General features: G+C 44.4%; 1 protein-coding gene across 1 annotated transcript in view; it reads right to left on the bottom strand.

Moving 5' to 3' along the window:
- The window catches only part of grin2db (glutamate receptor, ionotropic, N-methyl D-aspartate 2D, b), a 53824-nt gene extending 31722 nt beyond the window's left edge, over nt 1–22102 (bottom strand). Inside the window, exons 1-5 of the mRNA XM_085423157.1 lie at nt 21741–22102; nt 5862–6201; nt 5354–5560; nt 4083–4349; nt 676–1004 (exon numbers count right to left, since the gene is read on the bottom strand). Coding sequence (XP_085279283.1) covers nt 676–1004; nt 4083–4349; nt 5354–5560; nt 5862–6149 — 1091 coding nt within the window. The 5' untranslated portion in view covers nt 6150–6201; nt 21741–22102. The remainder of the gene's footprint in view (nt 1–675; nt 1005–4082; nt 4350–5353; nt 5561–5861; nt 6202–21740) is intronic.

Here is a 22102-nt window from a genome sequence, read left to right as displayed (position 1 = left end):
TGTGAAGAGGTCTGGTGTTCTGTGTTCATCATGTTCAGTTTTACTCTCCCACTGTGACGTCATTATGTTCATGTGTGCCAGCTGTTTCCTCATGTGTCTCCACTTCCCCTAATCACCTCCTGTGTATTTAAGTCCTCTGTTTTCAGTGTGTGATGGTCAGGTCGTCTGTTGTCCACGCCATGTTTCCCATGCCATGCTTCCAAGTTTCTTGCCTAGGTTTTTCTTATTGCTTGTTTAGATTCCCCAGTTTAGGTTTGTGTTAATTTTGCTTCAGTTTGCCTTGCCCTTTGTTTGTACCTCTTCTACTAGCCTTATTAAACGGCTCGCCTTTTGTTAACATTTCAAGTTCTGTTCCCTGTTCCTTGGCGTCTGCGTTTTGGGTCCTTTTTCAATTCATACAGTCTGCCCTCGCCAGACTGTGACAGATATCCCTTTTGTGCCTGCTCTCTGACACTGAATTTACCAGCTCCACCCATATATCTTCCAGCTCATTCTGGCGAAGAACCAGACCTCCTTTCATAGACTAAACCATGTTCCATCTCTATTTCTGTTCCTTCCTATTTCAAAGATTTTGTCTGGAGCTTGCCAGCTGTGTTTTACCCTCCAACCTAATATTTCTCCTCCTTCCCTCCTCATTTCTCTAGAGCTTCACTCTTTCCCCGATATCTCTCTCACCTCATCCTGCCTCGCAGCCTCTGGGTCTGATTGGCATCCGTCATGCAGTTGGTGACAAAGTTTGGCCCGCCCGTGGTTCCGTATTCCTTTCGCATTGCCACTGCCCCATGAGTCAGCACCGACACACCGCGAGCGATCCTTCGGCGGGGCTCGTCCCTCCAGCCCTGAGGCCGTACAGCAAATAAAGCCCGGGGCAGGTTTTCCATGCCCAAACCGGAGAGGGCTGGTCCCACAGCAAACCACATGTGCGAGGCTCCGGCTTGACCTGCGGCCCAGGCAGCTCGGAAAACCAGCTCAGCCTCCTCCTGGGAGCAGTACAGCAAACGTACCTGGAGGACAGCAGGAAGGCAGGGAGGGAACAGGGACGAGGGGAGACACACACACACATACACACTAGTGAGATAAGGAGGGGAAAGGGGAGACGTGGAGAGAGACAGAGGGTGGGAGAAGTAAGGGGAGAAAGATAGAGCCGGAGAAGAGGTGTACCTGAATGGGAGGGGAGGAGGTTTGATAAAAAGGCCATATCAGCAAATAACAAGGATGCTGGATGAGGTAAGAGGAGTGATAGCTGTAAGCTGATGTGATAAGGTGCATGGAAGTCGGGTGTTAGACTTCAAGAGGGATGCAGGCGCTCTAAAAAGAGGGAAGACTGCAGGGCAGCATGTGATGTGTGCTAAGAGGTGCGTAGCAGTAAAGGTCAGTGCTTGATGAGCTTAGGCCTAATGAAACAAGTTACATTTATGGTTAATAAAAACAGAAGTAAAAAAAGTAAAAAAAATCAAACAACTCTAAGCGGTGGAGCAGAGAAGCGGCAAGGAAGAGGTGGGGATCTAGAAGAGGAGGAGGAGGAGGGGTGGCGGTTAAAGTCCAAACACACCTGAGGGAAAACAAGGGGGAAGAGGTTAAGCTCTGACATGTTATTAAAAAACAGGATAGAGAAAGACAACGGGAGACAACCAGGGCAAAGTGAGCGGATGAGGAGGATAGTCAGAGAATAGTCAGTCCTTGGAGATCAAAAAGGGGGGAAGGAGGGTTAGAGAAGAAAAGCAAAGGATGATATTTTGGTGAAATCAGTGCCTGGAGAGATAAGAGATGTTTGTGAAAGAAGGGTTTGGATGATTGAGTGGGGCTGGGAAGAAAGAGAGAAAAAAATATTAAAGCTAGACAGAAGTAACATGGGATGAGCGCCCTGCTGCAAATGCTGAGGTAAGGAGGGTTGAAATTGACAGGGTTTTTAAGGGGTTACTGGGAAACTGGAGAGAGAAGGAAGTGGAGAGAGGAAGTAGCATCTGGAAGCAGGAAGTCAGAGAAAGAAGGTGAGGGCAAATACCAAAAAAGAAGTGAAGTGTTTAGAATAAATGAGGAAACCAAAAATAAAACTACAGCTTGAAAAAAAGAGACAAAGCAGAATTGAAGGGCAAAAAAGAGAAAGACAACTCTTTCATGCAATAGGAGGGGGTGTCAGGGAAACAGACTGAAAGCACATTTTGAGAATTGCGCCTTCATTGAATTTTGAACTGTAATGGCTTGGCAAAACAATCCTGCCCGTATGCCAATAAACCTCCAGTGAATTAGGCAGGGAATGAGAGTGACAGAGGAGGAGGAGGAGGAGGGAGACAGAGGGTGGAAGACAGAGATTGGGAGACTTAATTGAGAAGGAAGGATGAAATCAGCTGTTAAAAAAAGACACACAATATCTAAAGATAGGAAATGAGGATGAGAAACACAAAACAGACAAAAAGAGTGAGATGAAGACAGAAGGAGCAGAAGAAACACTCACAAAGCAGAAGCTGGAAGCGGAATGGGACAAATGAAAGACAGCGAGAGAGCCGAGCTGAAATTGACCCAGACCTGCAAGGGGCCATCTACAATGTGGAAGACATTATCATAAATGTAGCGCAGAGAAAGAGAGAGAGAGAAGAGAGCACGCAATGCAAACACATACATCACTAGCCAATCACGAGCATTTATTAGCAATAGAGAAAAGCTAAAACAAGGGAGCTGTCATGAAAAGCAAGGTTAAAAAGCAAGCTCTCCGTATAGGCAACTCGCCGCAGGCGGTATGTTAGATTAACAGTGACACCAGCTGAGTGGAGCCTAAGGAATCCAATACACATGCACACACTTACAGACACAAATGCACACGCGCACACACACACACGCAGAGCTGCAGTAGCCATTCTGGGACATTAGTGATGACATTGAGACCCAGACTAAACCGAGCCAACGGTAAGCAGAGTCTGTGGCCAGGAAGACGTGCAGCAGGAGGGATGTGCGACTGAATGAGTGGTAGCCATACAGAGATGGAGGTGAAAAGCAAAGCGGCAGAGGAGACTGAGCTTGTCTCCAGGCAAAGAAGCACAGGAGGGGAGGCAGAGAGGGAGAAAGGGAGCTTTGAAGGGGAGGTGGGGTAGGCATAAGAACACGGACATTAGTAACAAATCTGAACAGGAGGATCATGGGGGTTAAAAGGGGGCTTAAGAGAGGTTGGTGGTATAAAAAAATGTGAGTGAAAGACAGTGTGATGAAAGTGGATGTATGAAAGAAAGTAAGAAGGGGCAAGCATACAGTACAAAGGAATGAAACGTGTCAGAAGTACAAAGCAAAACCACAAATCATCCTGGTCGAGATTAATAAGTCAAAGAAAATTTGAAGCATAAGCTTTAGAATTGATTGATTTTCTTGTAATATTTGGATATTTTAAGTTAAAGCCAGTTTAAGTTTAAGCCAAAATAAAGAGAGTGAGAGTTACATAATGGGAAGCAATTGTGTAGCATCAGCTTGTTAATGGATGAATTATGAATTAGAAAAAGGAAAAAAAGAAAATCGGTTACGGTCATTTTCTTCCAACAAGCAGCTGCGCACTAACTGATCGCTCATTACAAACTCATTCTGTGCGGCTAAATATTGTTTTTTTAAGACGATGAACAGTCCTGTTTATCTTTTTTTTTTTACAATCCAGTTTCTATTCATACAGTAACGAGTATGACAGGCCGAAAACACCAAAAAAAAGAACACGACATAAGACATTTGGCAACTTTTTTAACCTTAAAGCTTCTTAAAAGGAAAACGGGTGAAAACTGTATGATAAGTGCTGGATTTCTTCAGCGCTCCGCATCACCACAGAACATACAATGCCACACAAAAGCCAGTCGGCAAAGTCAGACCGACTCGTGGTTTTTCGTTGTACCGATGAACTCTTTATGCTTTGGCAAGACGGGAGGGGAAGAGAAGAACAGAGGGATAGAGGAGAGAGGGGAGAGAGAGACGTGAAGGGACAGAGGGAGAGATGAAGAAGGAAGGAAAAAGCTGGGAAGCCACCTGTCAGAAAGGGGGGCCCCCAATGATAGTTGCAGCACTTCCTCCCCTTTCCTCCCCCTCTCCCTCCTCCCTCCCCCCTGTCTCACCTGCGCCTCGTTCTCCTTCAGCAGCCTGCGTGTGCGTGCCCCCCCAGGGTCGTCGGTCACGTTCAGGATCACCACGCTCTTCTTCTCCCATCCGATGAACGAGCCGTCCGTTAGGCCCTCCACCACAGACAGGAAATCCCGGTAGCCGTGGTGGCGCGTGGACACCACGGAAAAGGCGGTCCAGTCGTACTCCTCCAACACCTCAAAGATGACTTCTAATTGGAGTGCGGTAGAGGAGCTGAACTGGAGAAAGACGGAACCTGATTCCTAATTTGGGGAAGATAGTGGCAGATGTGGTTAAAAATCTCACTTTAAAATTCCCCCTCTGTGTCTAAACTGTAGCTGCACTAGCATGAGTAACTAACAAACAACATTTTCACTAAAAAGAACTACAATGCCCTGGACTGCTCCATCTTTATGCACAACATCGAGGCATCACGGGGCTTGTAGTTGTTACAGAGCAGCAGCAATCGCTCCGCCGCAGGGCTAAAACAGCTTGGATTGTTGCACGAATTCTCCTATGACATCCAGAAGAGAGTGTTTCTAAAAAGTCTGTGCAGGAGGTGGGAGGGAATGAGGATTAGGCGAGGGTACAGCTTCAAAGGAAGTTCATCAAAGTGCTACAATTTAATTCCTCAAGAGTAAATGGTTAAAACAGTTATTTGTAAGCACAAATGCACTGCTTTTTATTTCTTCCCCCCCCCCCCTTGTTTGGTGATGAAATTTGGCACTAGTTTTCTCTGATGCATACACAATCATGTAATTCAAAAAAAAAAATGTACAGTCTGCACACACATCCTTACTCACTGACATACACACTCGTGTCTGCTCACTGCTTCCCTCCCCAAAACATCACAGGCATAGCAATAGCCCCAGTTGGTGCCATTTACAGATCAAACACTGTAAAGTTTCTGCAGATCAGTGACCCTGACCTTCAGCTTGCCCTCCATCCCGCAGGCACTTCCCTGGCACCTTTTCTTCACAAACAGGATGTGCAAAGTTGTGACATTGTTGTTATGGGGATAGCAGTTTTCCCTTTATAGTCCATTAAAAATCCCGTCAATCCGAGATGCTTCAGTGTGCGACACATCATACTAAGATTGTTTTACCTGCTTTTTCTCACAATTGCAGCTACACAATCTGGGACACTGGCCTCTTGTATACATACATATATATATATTTTTTTTTAATTCTCTCCTAACTTCATCTCACACACACTCAAGTCGCAAACACCTCCTCACCTACCCCAATTACAACCTCCCTCCTCCTACCTGTGGCATCCTCCCCAGCCCCGCTCCCCCTCCTACAGCCACTATGGGCAGTCCTGTTTGTGCAGAGACAAACTCCAGCATGGGGGCCAAAGGTCCCCAAGCTGTGCGAGGGGGCCTCTCCTCTTCATAAACCAGACCCTGCAGGGGCCGCGCCGCCAGCAGCTCACACAGCTGGGACAGTACTGTCTTAGGACTACTGTCATTCACCTGCAAGATGAAGGGAGGAACGAAGACAGACAGAGAGAAAAAGAGAGTCGGTCAGTGTGTCTTGACTTTGCCTTAGTCACAAAGAAGGTGTCTGTAGTATTCATGGCATGTCTGGCTCCTCATACAAGTTGTGGTCAAGGAGCAGAGCTCCCTGCTCATTCAGCAGGGCCTATACACACAGCAGCAATGTGCTGCCTATTCAGCTAAAATAATGAGTGATTATGAATAATGGATCGTCATTGTTATTCCCCTCCTTCAAGTAAAGCTGAACAAGCACTAGATAGAGGAGACAGTGTCTAACCTGTAGCCAGATGACGTTAGCAGAGCCCCACTGGGTGACCACGCTCTCCCCCAGGGAGCCGTAGACCCGGCCAAAGCCGGGATAGAGCACCCTTCCCCCAGGCCCCGCCACCGCCGCCTCCGCCTGCACTGTCGCACCGGCGTGGATCACGGCGATGTTGAAGTTCATCATGGCCCCTGCATCACGCTCCCGCGGACTCGGCCGGAGCAGGAGGTGGGGGGAGGCGTCCACCAGACCTGCCCACTCTGCCAGGACCAATAGGAGAGAGAGAGTAGGTATGGCGACCATGGCAACCTGCCGAGGGGGGGAGGCAGATATATATCGCACTAAGAGAGGGTGCCTGAAAGAAAGAGAGACAGCAAGGAGAAGAAAAAAAGGGAGGTGAAGAAGAAGGAAAAAAGCAAGAGCGAAGACATTAAGTTAGACTTTTCTATCATGTCCAATACAGAGGACATCAAATCAAATTAGAGAATAAAGAAAAACTGAAGAAAAGAAGAGGGTAAGAAGGACACACTAAGTAAGAGTTGTAGAAGAAAGAACGGGGGAGAAAAAGAGAGAGAAAGTGATCAGAGACTTCATACAGTCAACTGGGAAACAAATTCTGAATCCAATCATGAGGTAATGAAAGTTAGTCTTGGTTGAAGAAAATACTGGACGAAAGATGCAGGATAAGAAAAAAAAACAAAACAATGAAGGACGGAGAAGAAAGGAAGACAGAGAGAAGATGAAATGGGTGCTATTTAGGCTGCAGGCTGAGGAGGAACAATAAGAGGAAAAATAGAAACTGGCCGTTAGAGAAAAGGTGGGTGAGAGGGAGAGAGAGTTAATAGCAGACAGAGACAAAGATTGGGGCGGAGGTGGTTATTGTGCTGCATGAATGATAACAACAATTAAGATAACTGTAAACACACTCGCCCTCACGCGCAACCGCGTCCACGCGCATACACAAGCATGCAAGCGTTTGAAGCCACACAAACATTCCTGAGATAAATTCATAGCAGCACTGCGCCTGTAGAGCACCTTAATGATAGAGAGATATGAGGGTTAATGCAGTATGCGTGGCTGTACGCGCTCACATCCACGCAAACAGCCACACAGAAAGATAATGACTACCTGGGAGATAGCAGGGTTAATATGTGCACACACGCACACTCTCACTAAAAAAAAGAGAAAAAACACAGCAAATCATTTTCAATTTGCTCCTGGTGCCAGCTGCCCTCCTTCCCTCCCTCCTCCATCCCTTTCCCCACATCCTCCTCACTTTCAGCCCACTCTCTTGTGCTCTGCCGTTTTTACATTCCCGTCTCTTCTCTCAGTTTTTCATGGCTTCAGGTACCAGGCACAGTTGCATTGATTAGCAGGGGCCTTCTGACATAATCTTCTCTCTACAGTAACTCTCTGTGCCTCTGTTTGGCCTATCCTCCCCTCTATGTTGTTTGCTCTGTCTTCATCCGACTCACCTCTCTTTGTCACAGTCTGCCGATTCTTTGACCCTGATCAGTCTTTTGGATAAAAAAAGACAGCAGTGAAGAAAAAGAAGGACCGGAGGAATGCAAGATAGGGAGCAGCCACAAGAGAGAGCTGTGCAATGAATAGGAATGAAAAGTACTGTAAATATTCGGAGCATATGACTTAGGATGTACTGAGCGAGAGACTGTGTGGAGGAGCAGGCCACACGGTGGCGGGGGAGAGGGGAGGGCGAAGGTGGGTGGGGAGGTTGGAGGTGGTGTAAAATATGACAGGGGAGAGTAGCAGGAAAAGAAATATTGATCACTGGGATGTGTATACGTGTCTGGCCTAGGCAAATGTACTGCCAAACCTTCTGTTTTGAGTGACAGGGTGTGTGTGGTGGGGAAGTAGAGAGAAAAAGGAAGAATGAGAGAGAGCGAGAGTGGGATGAGAGGGTGAATAAGGGAGGCTGATAGAAATGGGTGAGAAAAAGAGATGGAGATGTGGAGAGATAGGGGGAGACAAACTTGTTAGTAGAAGAAAGGGAAAAGGAGGAGCTAATAATGAAGAGGAGAGGTAGGAAAACAGGGCTTTGTTGGGTTTTTTTCCTCTTTTTTTGGTTTGGTTTCTGTGTTTTTTGATGTAAGGAAGCTGCGGTAGGAAAGGGCATACGGAGACGGGCAGAAAGGTAGAAAATGAGAACGCCAGAGATGGAACTGCAGGAATACAGTACATCATTTCATTTGGAGAAGATGTATTCTACGGTGCCGAGCTCACAGCCAATAACTGTTAGGGCTGTCACCGTATTTCAGTCTCACGAGGTGTTTACGTTGCACTGCACAACCAGTGTGTGCTATTCCACCTTCGGTGAGCCTCGCTGAAAGCGCGAACAGCGCATTACTACATTCAGCATCCACATTTCTTACAGCACACTCTGCCCGTTATCAAAAGTGCAAATTGCAACATCTCACTGGGGCGTGCTTCAATAAAGTTAATTATAAATAAATCCTCATTTAAATATATCTTACTATAAGTTCATTATTTTCCTACGATCTGTGAAATTTTGCAGACTGAATAAAAAAAGCAGGCTTACATTTAACACACACGCGAGGAATGAGAAGGAGTGGGAGAGAACGAGTGAGAGATTACAGTTCCATTTGATTTTCTAACGTAAATTAATCTTTAGTTAAAATGCTTTTTATTCTCTTCCATTTTAGTATGCCCCCCCTAATTTTAAAAACCATCCTCTTCAGTCCCCTGGAGCTTCCTCCAGACAAGCGCTGGATACTCCAAATGTACTTGGCAAGAGGCTGCCCACAATCCAGGGATTGCTTTACGTGGGATCACTTAATCAAAAGGTGTATAGATTTCTGTTTCTTACTGAAAGTCATTAAAGTCAAGTTATCTATTATTGTAGAGTCGTTTCTTAAACACGTGTGCGTTATTAGGTGAACTGCCTGGACCTTGTCTGTCATCTGCAGATGCAATAAATATGTAACGGAAAATCTGAATTTATGGAAAAGTGCTTCCTTTGATTTTTTTTATTTTTTATTTTTTTACCTAACCACAACTTTAAATTCATCACGGCCCCTCAATCATTATAAGCTCTCTAAATCATTACATCAGCGGCTCCATTAAAACTATGTGCACTGTGCAGTGTTGATCTCTCCGTTTGTCAATCAATCTTGTAATAAGCCGCTTACTGTAGCTACAGTTTAATTATTATAATTTTTTTCTGCTGAGGCTGTTTAGTTTGTCTTTTTAAACAAAGAAAGTGGCATTTACAGCACCATAGACAGCCAGCGTACATGCCAGTGACTCTTAGAAGCAAACTAAAAACACCTTCAGGAATATTTACCGGGTACTTAAGAGCAGAGCATATTCTTAGGCCGACAGAGACAGCTAATCAAGAAGATGAGAGAGAAAACATTCACACAGGCAAGCCAGTCTCGTCTTTCTCTTCCAAAATTGCCAGCCAGAACTTCACAATCAAAACACATCTTATCATATTTCTGCTTAAACATTTGATTTACTCTGCATAATGCGCTTGCTGCCATTTCAAATCATTACTTATAGGAATTAATGGCGAGTGTATGTGCAGCTTATGCGAAAACTCTCTCCCTGGTCTGTGAAATATCAAAATAGGTTTGCAGCTTTGTGCAGCGGAAGGCAAATCAGCTTTGAAGGTACAGTACATCCTTCTATAAAGGAGAACAGCGAAGCCTATATTACTCCTGCCAAAGCTAAAGGGACCAAAAAACTTGTATAGCCTCTGAACACAAAAATGAAATTGATTCTTGGTGTCAGTGCGATGGTAGGGAAACAATCACAATGTTTAAGATCACCTACTCCCCCTTCTCCTGTATGCTCGAACGCCTGCGGTGACTGTAGAAGAGCACGTCCTGAGAGAGGTGGGGAGCTCTTGGGTAGATGTCAGTTGCTGGCATCCGCACTTCTCTGAGCCCCTTTCACACTGAACTCCAATGGAGGCAGCGTGCCAGACCGCGCGCTGCATCGGATCTGCTGGGAAACGTGAGCGGGGATGGGAGTTTGAGTAGTCTGGAGTTTGTGCAGTGTGGAGTTGCGGAAGTGCGGTGTTCAGCGTTGTGTTTAGCCCACAATGAGGCTCTGCTGCTCATTCCTTGCTGTCACGCAGAGTAATGGACCTGCTCTCAGCTGCCTGTGGCACGAGCTGCACTGAATCAGCTTAGGCCATTTTCCACAGCCAACACACACAAGAAAACATATCTGAAATATATGCAATCTAATAAATACTGTGCTATACTCTATTAGAAGAGATTGCAGCTTCTCGCTCTAAGTGCCTAGGTTAAGAAACACACATTCATGAAGATGAAGACTCAATTCATCTCCTTTTTTTTCATTTGTCCACATTTAAGCCCGACAGTGTACTTGAGAAAACGGCCATGTGTAGCCTCAATAATTTTCTTTGGTACATAGCTCTACTGTACTAAAAGATAAGATAAAGTGCCAGCACAGTGTGGTGTCCATAGTGTGCATATATGTGAGTGTATCAATGTGTGTGTGTGTTGTGGGGGATAATATGGCAGTGTGTGGGAGCGGAGGAATGAAGAGAAGAGTGCAGCTGGAGCTCAATGCTCCTCGTGTTAATTGGCCCATACTTCAATCACAGCCACTGGAGTGTGTCCTCTCTGACGGAACAGATCCTCTCTCCCTCTCTTTTCCCCCTTCCCAATATCGCACCCTCTCTCTCTCTCTCTTTCCCTTCCCCCCTCCCTCTCTGTCCTGCTGCACTTGTTCATCCACTCACTCATGCACTCTCACTTAACACACACACACACTCCCTCACTCAGTCTGTCTCACTAAGTCACGTTTGGATTTTTTGGTGTTTTACTCGTTCATTCATCCTCTCATTCATTCATTCATTCATTCATTCATTCATTCATTCATTCAGTCTCTCTACCACCTCACTCTGCAGCATGCCACTGTAACCGACTCTCCTGCCCTCTCTCCTTTCCCTCTGTTTTCCTCTATCGCTCCCCATTCTTTCCCTTCACGCACGTCTTTGTCCTGCGCTTCTTTCACTCTCTGCTTCCTCCCCTCCCTCCCTCACTTACTTCCTCTCTCCCATTTCTCTCCCTGTCCCTATCGCTCTCTTTCTCTTTGATCCCTGTCGAGTAGAAGAGCCACCAGGCAGGCGAGCGGCTCTTGTTCCCATTGTGCATAGTGTGCAGAGTGATCGACAAGAAGCTCAGCGTGCAGCAGTAGGGCGTACAGTGCTCTGTGTGTTTCTACTGCATGGCTGTAAACAGCAGTAGTAAAGCTTGCTGCAGCCACAGCTGCCCTGCTTGGACTTGCAGAGCTGTGACTATCATAAGCCATTCAAGGAAAAAAAATCACACAGGCATCTATCAGCTCAGCAGGTCCTCAAAGAGGAAAGACAAATCACAATATGTTGCTTCTGTTATGAGACAGCTTTGCATATGGATTGTTTAAATTTAAGGTTAGGTGATATAGAAGATGCGAAATAAATCGAGTTTGCCTCTTTATCAAATAAAAAGAAACTCTTCGATATTAAGTCTCAAGGCCGCCGCTCTACTTTGTCTTCCCACAAAATGCAAATTTATATACTGTATATGATATTATTTCATATAAGCTGCAGCACTATGTGAGATGGGAAAGCAAAATCTCCCCTTGGCTCTTCATGCCAAACATTTGTTTCTGGCAGGTAGTCTCCACATGTCCTTTTCATATTTCGTAACCCTTTGGAAGAACAAAATGAAACAGTCACCTTGACATCTCACTTTGATGTTTCTTCACAGCAAGACGGCATTTTATTCTGACATTTCAAGCTTCCATGTGGTCGTACAAAATGCACCTCACTCCGAGGTTCAGAGGATCTTGCCTTTAATTCAGGCTTTTTTCTTCTTTTTTTTTTTACGTTTCGGATTAAACTCTCCTGCCAAGAGACAGTGTCAATTAATTGGGCTCCACTTCTGTACATTGAGGGGATAACTTTCATTACTTGAATGGGAGAACACTCCTTGTTTCTCGTCCCTCTATGGATTGATGGAAATGAGATGAAGCTGACCTTGGACCCTGCCTCAGTGTTGCACTAACAATTCACTGACCTCATTTTTTAACAAAAAGGAAAATGTCTCTGTGGTTTCTGGCACACCAGACACACAAAGCAGTGACGGGAAAATCACATCCATTACGGATGATCATTATTGAAATATTTGACATTATCCACATCTCATCTTTCTAACTCGCACCATTCAGGACAGAGTGTATAATTACCTTAGTGGAGAATGCCTTTTGATTTTGCTTATTATGAACCTGCACATGCCGGGTAATTGCTGTAATGCTCAGAAAAAAATGAACTCACGTAACCTGAGAGGAAAAATCAGCTGATAAAATTCATGGCCTTTAATTTTTCTCTGTAATAAAGCCTAGGCATCTTAAATTATCCACACTCTCTTGCTTTCCCCCTCTCTCTCTTTGGTTTTGTGTGTGTGTGTGTGTGTGTGTGTGTGTGTGTGTGTGTGTGTGTGTGTGTGTGTGTGTGTGTGTGTGTGTGTGTGTGTGTGTGTGTGTGTGTGTGTTTTATAAGTCAAGCTACAGGCACATAAATCTGTTTACATGGTCATATTTTGAAGATCCTGCCTCACTTTTCGGGATAAAAAGCATGTCCTCCTAACATAAATCCTTAGTTTAAGAATTATGTTTTGTCCAAGTAGTACTTAGGTTTAGGTTAAGGGTACATGTACAGCAAATAAGTCAGTGCTATGTCCTAAGAAGTGATGAAAACACAACTATCTTGTGTGTGTGTGTGTGTGTGTATGTGTTATCTTTCAACCCCGTCATTCATTTAATCCTCGGGGCATTTCAAGCTCACACACAGAGTGCTTTGAGCTGCACAGTCTGCATAAACAAAATCAATTTGTGTATGAATGATGAACAGAAATATTCTCTATTCTCTATTTTATCTTCTCCCTCCCTCAAACTCACAACCAACACATCCATTCAGTAAACATCGGCAACAAATGATCTACTACTCTCATGAGTTTTCAGACATAAATACCAGCGAGGTCATAAACTTTCATGTGGAAAGGCCAGCGTCTGGGGAGCTTGCAGCTGGAATTTGTACCTTACAAAGCATTATTTCAATAAGTCTAAATGGCCTATACTAGCTTTACTTGAATGAATGAAAAATGGTTTTGTAGGGAGACTACATAGCTTATATGTCCAGTGCTAATGCTGGTAAAAGGAGCAAAGGTATTTCATTTTCCCAACACAAAAGGCAGCAAAGGACTGCAGTGCTGGTGCCTGGCCCTCCCTTCTTTTCCCAGGTTGACTATGATATCATATAATTTACTCCTTCTAATGTACATATAAATTGTTTTTGTAGTTCCTCCCCCCCCCCTCAAATCTCTTAAGATGTGCTTACAACGCACAGCCTGGGGGATTATCTTATTACGTTTGTTTTTAAAAGGAATAAATTCTCACTGCACAACCTGCATCCAGAAACTCCGAGGGCTTTCGGTCTAGGGAAAATAGCTTCAATATTAGAGCACTATCAATGCATCTAATAATAAAAATGCATTCATACTGAGCATTTACATAACATACTGTACATTCATGAATGAAATGCTTGACTGATTGATGTTTTTAACAAGCACTGAGACTGAAATTAGGAACAAAATGGATGAAGGAGTCACAGCATACATGATGAGGCAGTCGACATAAGCCTCGGAATATTCGCCATTTAGTGGCATCGCATTAAAGCATTGAACAAATACCACGTTTTTAAGGATTGAAGCTAAACAGATTATTTTCCCACTCTAACTCGAACCAGTAGTCGCAAAGCCACACTGTTGCTTTGCTTCCATTAATTCCCTCATTGATTGGCCAGACACTGGGATCACCTAGCCAGATCTAAATCAGTCACTAATTAAAAGAGCAAGATGAAAAGCAGCCGACACAGCAGCCCTTCAGGACCTGTAAGGTGAAACATTCTTTAACAACTACAAACTAGGAAGCTGCTCAAGACTCACAGCAGAAAAAAGCACCTGGCTCTGCATAGTAATGATTCACAATCTTATTCTGGGGATAAACAGATTAAACCGGTGTGGGAAACCTTCACTGATAACTATTGTGTCTTTGTACAAGGTCACACACAGGCAAGTGCCAACGCACACAGTTGCACAAGCAGGCGAGCGTGCTCAAGGTTTGCACGTACGGGTGACTGTGTATAGCTCGTCTGTGACACTTACACAGGCGTCCAAATGTTTAGGAAAATTTAAAGTGGGAGAAATATTAAGCTCGTCTCATTCCAAGGAAGGTGCCAAATGTTGCTGAATCAAGCTGGATTCCTTCTGCATGAATTTGAAGCTGCGTAACAATATTGGATGCAGGTCTGAGCTGCATTCACAGCACATCTGGCTCCACCCACGCTCATAACCAAAGGTGTTAGCAACACTTCTGTCAGCCTATCGTCTGAACATTGGTGGATCAGGAAATGTACTCCGACGCAGACAGAGCAACCCTAACCAGCAAGGGGAGAAGAATATAAAGATCGAGACCAGCAAACGTTTTCAGGGTCTGATTTATAGCTTCAGTGGGAAATCTATGCCGCAACCTACGACGTAACCGCAAACCCCTCTGAACCCAACACCGGAATCCATCCATCTATCCCTTCTCTTCCGCTTATCCTTATCATGGTCACAGGGGGCCTGGAGCCTATCCTAGCTGCCACTGGGCGAGAGGCAGGGTACACCCTGGACAGATCACCGGTCTGTCGCAACTCAGAGAGACACACATCCATTCACACCCGCATTCAAACCTATGACCAGTTTAGAATCACCAATTAACCAAACCTCACTAGCTGCAAAAGTTACCTGCCTACCTACCGCAGAAGCCTGAATCAGGACTCAGGGTGATTTTCAATAATAAGAGGTGGTGAGAGGTTAGTGAAGGGGATGTCAGAGCCCCGCTGTGTTCTCTTCACCCTTGGAGTTCACTAATGCTATGATGTTTGCTTCACAGTAACAAATATGAAATGTCTGTCTTCTCCATTTTTTTAAAATCCTGACATATGAAGCTGTGGTATCTCATCAGAGATGTGCTCAGTGGGCTGAGATGGCCACAGCTTTTTCAGCAGATTTCATATTATCGTTTACAGAATGCAATTATAAGCAGTGAGAAAACGGTTCATGTCATGAGATATCAAAAATTTCTGACAGCTGTGCTTTTGCTATTAGAGGAGAAAAAACCCCAAGAAGGAAAAAACTTCCCTGTGGTGGCTTTGGTCTCTGCCACAGCAGCCCATCATGTGCACAGTGCGACTTGTCTGCAATCACTCACCGTGCAGGTAAAGCTTGCAAAAGTGAAAGGCAACCCCTTTTGCTGCAACCGACATGTTTCAAAAGGCACAACGTTGACTTAGAAAGCAAATAGTCTTCATTTGCAGTTTACGTCTCACTTTGCACAAGCACTCGATGAGTAGCTTGGAAGTCAGCTCGGACTTTGCAAAGTACGAGCAACCTGCAAGTGAGCAAAGCGATCGCAGTGATGTTTTCTGTGGTGCACCATATTCTTCTTTCTGACCAGTTTCACCTAGCGACTGGGCGTTTGGCTTCAGCAATCGATTTCACAGTGACTGCCATCAGCTTTCAGCAATTATTCACCAAACAGTCAGGGAATATACATTTTTTCCTAGTGATCTGTGTGACTCTCAAGACCTGTGTGACAGGGCCTAATTTACATGTAAATAAATAACACCATTAACCCACAACAATAAAGTTTCAGCCAATATCATGCAGGTTTTTATCATGCCAGCAAAACACAACTGAAAGATGGGACCCAGAGATGGCACATCCCACTGATGCTTGATCAGATTGGGTATTTGGAGAGTTTGGAGTTCGGGTTAGTGCCTTGGGCTCTTCAACATGTTCCTCACAACAATCCTGACCACTCTGAGTGCCAGATATACAAAAAGAAGCACTCTCTGTATTATAAAGAGAGCGCAGTGACAAGATTGTGTGTAAAAGGTGGGAACTCAGAGGTTTGTGCGGATGACCCTAATTGCACCAATAGTTAAAGCTTATTTTTGGTATTGAAATTAATTGACCGCACCTCTGATTAGAAAACAGGACAACATTTGTGAATAACCTGTAAAGCTAACCACATCTATCAGTGCTATTTGGGGATTGCGCTATGTTGCCCAATTTAGTAACTCTGACCCTTAGTGTTGTGGCAGAGCACTTTATCCTTCTGGAGGAGGCCACTGCCACTGGGGAGTGTCTTCAACACCCTCTAGGTGTTAAAACAGCATTCACGTGAAAGTGTGTTTTATCACAAGAAAAAGAAAAACTAGTCTTAATGTGATTCATCTGGTCTGAGTGGAAAGGTTCTAATAAAAATCGCATTACCCACTTTTTCCACCATTATGGCATGACTAACATATGACTGATGATTCATCTTTGTCGAGTCAGTGATGATACTGAGTCAAATTAAAAGCTAACGACAGCATAACAGTGAACACTGATCCACACACATACTCACAAAAACTAGTCTTCACAAAGTGACATTGCCCCGGACAGTTCATGATAGGAGCTGCAAAAAGCTGACTTAATATTTGGGTGTAGATGACATGGAGCATATAGTGCCAAGAATTGATTTCCTTTCCGTCTCCTATACTGCTCCATGCAAAATGTGTGAACAAGTGTCCCTCTTTTCCCAAAGCTGCAGTCTTTTATAGAGTTAATGCCACAGTTCACCACAGGACAGATCAAATAACAATCGCCCTGATGAGTCCGAACAAGGGTAGCTTAAGGACACGGTGGTTTATTGGCTCGTTTGACACATCAGATTCAAATTGCAATTACATAATTGAATAGAAGGCATTCGGTCCTAATTACCTTTAGAGATAGACTAAAGAGGACTTCGATGTGAGAAAATATTCGGGAGGAATAATGAAAAATCGCAACCTGAAATGAAAACAAATTAATTGTAATCCTGAGTTAGGCTAACAGCATCTGTGCACGTTGTACATTTCACTCTTTTCAGTGTCAAAAAAACGAAAAAAAAGCAGGAGAGAGTCTGTAGAACTGTCTCAAATCACAAGGCCAGTTTTAGAAGCTGGAGCTATTTATGCAGAGATGAGGCACATTAAAACAGCACAGCAACATCAAACTATCTTCATCAGAGCCTTTTCTCCATCTCTGCGCTGACATTCCCTCTTCCTTCCTTGTCTTCCCCTCCTTGTTGTACTGTAGATAACACACTGTGCAAATTCCACTCAGGTGCAAACACACATATTTGCATTTTCAGCAGCTGTATGGTTGGCACCTGTTTATGGAGGAATTTCACATTCAAACTTAACATAAAAATAGTGCAAAGCTATTTTTATATGAAGTGATAAGACAATAAAACAAGTTTGACTTCGCACCTGGGACCTGCACCTTGTAAATCGCACACTGTACAAAGTCTACTATAAATGCCAGCTCCTGAGTTCTTTGAAAGGAGAATGACATTGAGTTTTAACAAAGCTCGCTCCGCATGCAGCTCGGGGAAGACTCACAGATCCGAAGGCATGACACAATAGCTCGGGATGACTCGAGACATGGACTGCAGACACAGCCTAACGTAGTTTTTTATAAATGCCCCCATTTCCTCTTTTTAATAACCACTTATGCTGTCATTTCCTGCCCCATCCATCACCATGAAGGACCGCACCACATTGCTGCAAAACGCTGCGCTCCGCAAAACATTCCTGCACATCTCTTTATTTTCTTTCATTACTTTTCTTCGTCCTGCCTTTCCTCTTTGTGTCTGTCAGTGTGTGCGCATGTGTCTCAATGCAGTGTGCACACAAGTGTATATATACAGTGTATAAATGTGCGCATCTCGTGGCCAAGGTCCTCTCTCATCCAAAACTGTGTGTTTGTGTCTGTTTGAGTGCCAGTATTCCTTTTGTGTGTATTTCTGGGGTATGCTTTGGTGTGTGTGTGTGCGTGTGTGTCTGACTGCATACCCATGGGTCTCTCCCTGAATGTACTTTTTGAGAGTTTGTGTGCCTGTGTATTGCATGCAGCCATGTGAAGCTGTGTGCCTGCTTTCTGCCTCCAGACTTGTATTCCCAAAACAAGCCGCGGGGCTCTGGCTCAGGTTTGTGTGTGTGTGCATGCCTGCTTGAGTGTGTGCACACACCTGTTAGACAACACTGTGCAAGGAGTGCACGCTAAATGTCCCTCAGTTTTGTGTGTGTCTGTGTGATTTTGTTTATCAGTGTGTCTGTCAGCCAGCCTGTCCACCTGTCCATTTGATTCTACTTCCCATCTGTTTGTTAGGTGACTATACAGGTGATATAGTCCAGGTATTTGAATGCACCTCTGAAGTCACTCTACTAAATGTAGCTCTATCAGCATAAAGGATTTGATACTGTACTACTGTATTGGATTTTCCAGTTATTTTAAATCATATTGAAAGCTATATTTGCACCACTTCCATCAACAGCTACTAATTCATTTACACGTTTATCCAAATACCTTATTCTGGGAGACGTCGCTCTCTAAAACATGGTTAACCAGATGATTTTTGTTTTTTTCCTCACACTTGTCACAATCAAGTGCATCATAATGTTACTTGTATAGCTAATTACTAGTAGATTGGTTGAGTTGTCACTGATAGCTTGGCAGCTGTAACGGAGCTAATCAGCAGAAATTTGAGGTACCTGCACTGATTTTACCAAAAAGGTTGTTTTGTTAAATCTGATTAGCAGACGCAGATTAAATTTGAATATATTAGAATTACTACTATACTCCTCTTTTTTCCTGATTTTAAATGGAAATGTAAAAATTTTGCTAGAAATAAAACCATAAATAAGCATCCTCTACTAAATGTACCTATTTGTAGCTTCATTAATGAAGCCTGACTCCTTCATTAACGATTTATAAACTTCCCTGTCCAGTGTGACGTGTGTTACTGTCTTTAAATACCCAGAATTTCAATGAAGGAAGAAAAGACACTGGACAAGCTGAAGCGAGAACATTTTGGATTTTTTAAAAATGTGTTTTTGCTTTAAAAGGTCTAAAATGATAGAAATTTTAAGATGTCTTATTATTTTTTGTGCAGGCAGTTAATTTATTATCTCAGCTATAACTATGCAGAATTTCACAATGGCACTTCCTGAAAAGATTCAGATTTATTAAATTTACTTTTAGTTGTAAGTCTTGTGTTGAGTGGCAGTTTCTTTTTTAAGCCATAACAGAACATCATTTAATTTCTAAACACCTGTATCATTAATAAAAAAAAATGTTTTAAGTGATTTTAGCCATTAAAAGCTTGACGACTGTAGTATCCAATTTTACACTTTAGATCAATTTAAACTGTAGAGAAGAGTCAGTTTGATAAATTGTGTTCCCTGCTGATTTCAATGGAGGGCATTCTTTCCTGAAATTATATGGATTTGTTTAATGAGCACCAGTCAGAGGTGTTATCGTAGGAAAATACAGATTTGTCCTTAATGAGTTTGATTTATTTATTGCTGTGAGTAAGCCAACGAAGGGTTTTCAAATGAAAATAGCACAAGACAGTCAGATAATTCATCAAAAAAGGACATCTCACAGCCCACTCCCAACCACATGTATTAAATTCTGAGCTGTACTGCTGCAGGCCAAAGTGAATATGCAACACGTTTATCAATACAACCCAAAGAAGTGTCCAAAGGAGAAGACTGAGAGAGGAGAGTACAGTAATCGCTCCAAAACAGCGGCCTCTGATCTCGTTAAAGACTAATTGATGTTCTGTGCTAACGAGCTTTACCTTAAAAAGAACACTGGGTGCCACGTGTGCAGACGCTGGGAGAGGGGTTTGGGTGGGCGGCAGAATTGAGGAAACCATCCACTAACGTTGCGTTGAGCAAATGATATAAGGGCGGGCAGAAGGAAGGGGGGAAAAGGAACAGGAAACCTTGCAGCGGAAGTTACAGGTTGCAGAGGTGAGAGTTTTGATGGAAAGGATGGAGGCGATAGGGAACGGGGGACTGGGGGGAGACAAACGAAGCAGGGACTGAGCTAAGCTTGAAGGTTTTCTGCGCCAGAGTCAAAGAATCAATGAGATGAAATTGATGAAGAGCATGGGCTGAAGAAAACAAGCACACAAATGTTGACTCTATTGCTTCTCCTCATCTCTTCTCATGTGCTTTTCCAACTACACCCCCCCCCCCCCCCCCCCCCCGAGATTCAGTTCCAACCAACTCCTTCTCTTACTCTCCACCTCGTTTTCCTGCCTTCCCAATCTCTCGCCCAGTTCTCCCGCTCACATCCCTCCTCCACCCCCCTCCCCCTTGTCCTCACACCTCTCATCCTTGTCTTCCTCTCTCTGCCCCTCCACACCTGCTGTCTCTCTCATCCTCGTCCCCTCCCCTCCTGCCTGCCCCTACTCACAGCTGGTACAGTACAGCTCTCTCTGGGCAACTGTACGACAGATCGTCAGAGAAGGGGGGCTCTACTGACACTGAAAGCAACACTTTACGGGCAGCAGTGCAGGCAGCACACTGCTGCAGTACGCCTGTGCGTAGATTTCACAGGGTTTGTGAGGCAAAGTGATAAACTGTACCGAGCACGTCACCTGTGGGTGAAAGAGCTGATTGAAATGGATATCAGCTACAGAATTCAGCTGAGAGAGTGAAGGGGTGAGGGCGGCGGGGGGGGGGGGAGACCAAACACCCCACAGAAACAGGGGAAAACAAACACATTAATTCCAATTTCCATCTGGATAAATGTTGGCCTCACAATGCATTGCCACTCTCAAACACTGCAGCAAATCTGTAATAGAAGCAACACTGTGCCTCTCCGTTTTACAGGTCAACAGCATGAGCTTCTCCATTGGTGGTCTCTTTGGGCCAAGGCCTATTTTTTTTTCTAGAAAATGACCGAAGATGATGATGATGGTGTTGGTTGTGCCTGTTATTCACTCTATTAAAGTACCATAAGGCAAAAACAAAAGTTATTTGGGCACCCAAAGAGGTGCAGAAAATGTACATACAGAGTGAAATCTCTCACATACTCCTTTACGCAGCTGGGCAAAGAAAGAAAAAAAAAGCAGAGAGAGAAGAAAAAACCGCCTGTTCCAGCTGTCTGAGAATGTTTGAGGCAAGTCAGCCTGTTGGGGGAAGATTCCTCGGTGGCAACAGAGGGATAACTGCGCGCTGCCATACGCCCAAATATTCAGCGTATCGGGATATAAATAGATCAAGAGGCAAAACTGATCGGCAATCTTGCGGGCTTAGCGCTATAGCTGTGCAAGACGAGCGAGCAGACGCGCTCACTCACACACAAACACAAGCACGCACTGACACTGACCACGCAGCCCGACAAAATGAGCATCAACAGATATGATCGCCTCAATTAATACATCCGCAGCAAAGTGAGGGGGAAACTGCAGCCAGCGCCGGTGTTTGAAGACTTAAACGGAACCCAAACTCTGTCTTTATTAATAATGCACAGAAATTTCCTGGCAGACAAAATCATAGCCTAAAGGTTTAGTCCATATGATTAATTGAACTACCGGTAAACTGTGTGTGCGTGTGTGTCTGTGTGTGTCATTAGACTACCTATCCCATCTGCTGTAAGGAACATATGCGTTAAGGTGCTTGTGAGTTCTCAGGCGCAGCAATGACAGAGGGGTCAAAGCCCCGGTGCGCCGGCCGTTTCCACATCTCCATCCATCCATCCATCTCTCCATCACCGGCGTCCGCACCCGACATGCCGACACCCGAGCCCGCTATCCCCGTCTCAATGACGCGTAGCACCCTCTCACTGCCCGAGCCGCAATTAATCTAAGCAGCAGCACAGAGTCTGTGTGCGTGGAGTGAAGCAGCGAAAAAAAAAAGAAAAAGAAAAGATGCCTCCGCATTGCAAATATCATTAAAATAAATGTACTTACTGTTTTTCAGCAGCCTGTCCCCCCTCTTTTCCTGGGTCCCTCCATCCTTTTTCACATCCTTCCTTTTTGAGGTATCCGTTTTGCGGGTGTCCCCCTCTCGCCGCCGCCGCCGCCGCCACACACACACACTCACACACTCACACACACACTCACACACACACAGACACGCGCGCTGTGAAAATATATATCTAAATATATATATGTTCTACATGTATTCAATTTCTCCGATCTCTCTCTTTTCCTCTCCCTCCCTCTCTCCTCTCCTCTCTCTCTCTCTCCCTCTCCAGCTCTCCCTCTTTCCCCGATCTTTTGTTAAAATTCAGTATATGCGCCCCGTCACCTAGCAACCGTCAACCTCTCTC

Source organism: Rhamphochromis longiceps, linkage group LG11 (assembly GCF_057381845.1).
Source record: "Rhamphochromis longiceps isolate RC_006_pf linkage group LG11, R_longiceps_female_GT1.1, whole genome shotgun sequence".
Lineage (NCBI taxonomy): Eukaryota > Metazoa > Chordata > Actinopteri > Cichliformes > Cichlidae > Rhamphochromis > Rhamphochromis longiceps.
The sequence above is the reverse complement of the archived record's forward strand: the minus strand, read 5'-3'. Positions and strand labels throughout refer to the sequence as shown.